We start from the raw sequence: 1,312 nt of genomic DNA, 5'->3' as shown, positions 1-1,312 counted from the left end.
TGTTCAAGTTGGTGATCCCCAATCCTCTTCACTTAGGTTGTGTAAGTGAGAGTTTGCTTTTGTTTCTGTTCTTCTTTCTATTGCATTGTTTTCTACTTATTATCTTATTCCTATTACTTGTATTTCTTGTTCAAAGGTTGTAATTTTTTTCTTTCTTTATTTCAAACATTTTAGTTTACTTGTAACATTTTGCTTTGAGTTGTATTTCCACCATTCTCTTCTTCATCATCATCTTATCCCTTTCTTTGGTTTATTTGTATTTTCAGTTATAGAGTTGTAACCTTATTTAATCAATCTATATTTACTTGTAATATTATTGCATAGAGTTGTAATATTATAATCATTTCCATTGAGGCAAAAAAATATTTTCCTAACATGCAGTAGATGTGGCCTTGACCTTCTAGTTCTTTCTCTTTTTCCTCTTGTTGCTCTTCTAGAATGAAGCTAAGTTAGATTCTCCAAGAGCAGCCTCAGTAGCAGTAGTAGGCTTCTTGTCATGCCCTTTACTCGGTCCACCATTGACACCTTCAAACATTTGAAGCTCGTGCATGAGTTGAGTCATTCTGTAGTTCAGTTTGTTTAGGAAGTAGTTGGTGGTGGACAGAAAAAACTTGGAGCAAGACTATTCAAAATAAGCCCCACTTGAGTCTCCTCGTCTATGGTGAATCAGTGTAATTCTGCCTCCTGAAAGCAATTTTTCATCTTGATGAAGTGATCACGAACATGCATTCCAGGAGCCATCCTGGCATTAGCGTACTTCTTCGTTTCCTCGAAACGAGCTTGTCCAGATTTGTGTCCGAACATTGCCTGAAGCTGCTCCATGATGTCATATGCAGTTTTCACATTTTCCAGCTTTATCCTCAGCGTGTCCGACATGCTAGCTAGCATGTACGCCTTGACTTTGTTGTTGGTAGCGATCCAACGCTCGTACTTCTTCTGTGATGCTTTTGAAGACAAATCACCATGGACGTCAGAGCAATCGTTATTCATAACAAACTTAAAGTTGTCGCCAATCAACACAATTTTTATATTTGACTTCCATTTGGTAAATTTCTATCTGGTGAGAAGTTCCTCAGAGAGAATGGAAATAATGGGATTCGACACTGAGCTACAATTATCAATAAGTAGAAATCAATGTGTCGTTTAACAAACATTTAATCACATAAACATTCAGAAATAGCTCAAACATATAAAATATGTATGAATATGTAAAATACTGTAAAACACATATCTACTACTTCTATGGTGTTTTAACTAGCCATGAATACAAGTGTCGCAGTAGCGCGAGAATCACAAATTTACTTACTTAAAT

General features: G+C 36.0%; 1 protein-coding gene across 1 annotated transcript; it reads right to left on the bottom strand.

Annotated features, from left to right (window-relative positions):
- Window positions 1-666: 666 nt before the first annotated feature.
- LOC133832908 (uncharacterized) lies at window positions 667-990 on the bottom strand. Its single transcript, XM_062263186.1, has one exon. The coding sequence runs from the start codon at window positions 988-990 to the stop codon at window positions 667-669; it is 324 nt and encodes a 107-aa protein (XP_062119170.1).
- Between the last annotated feature and the right edge of the window lie 322 nt (window positions 991-1,312).

Source organism: Humulus lupulus, chromosome 1 (assembly GCF_963169125.1).
Source record: "Humulus lupulus chromosome 1, drHumLupu1.1, whole genome shotgun sequence".
NCBI lineage: Eukaryota > Viridiplantae > Streptophyta > Magnoliopsida > Rosales > Cannabaceae > Humulus > Humulus lupulus.
This window is presented reverse-complemented; position numbering and strand designations above follow the sequence as displayed.

Excerpts from the sequence above, each read along its gene's own strand:
- LOC133832908 (XM_062263186.1), bottom strand. The coding sequence starts at position 990 with ATGAATAACGATTGCTCTGACGTCCATGGTGATTTGTCTTCAAAAGCA.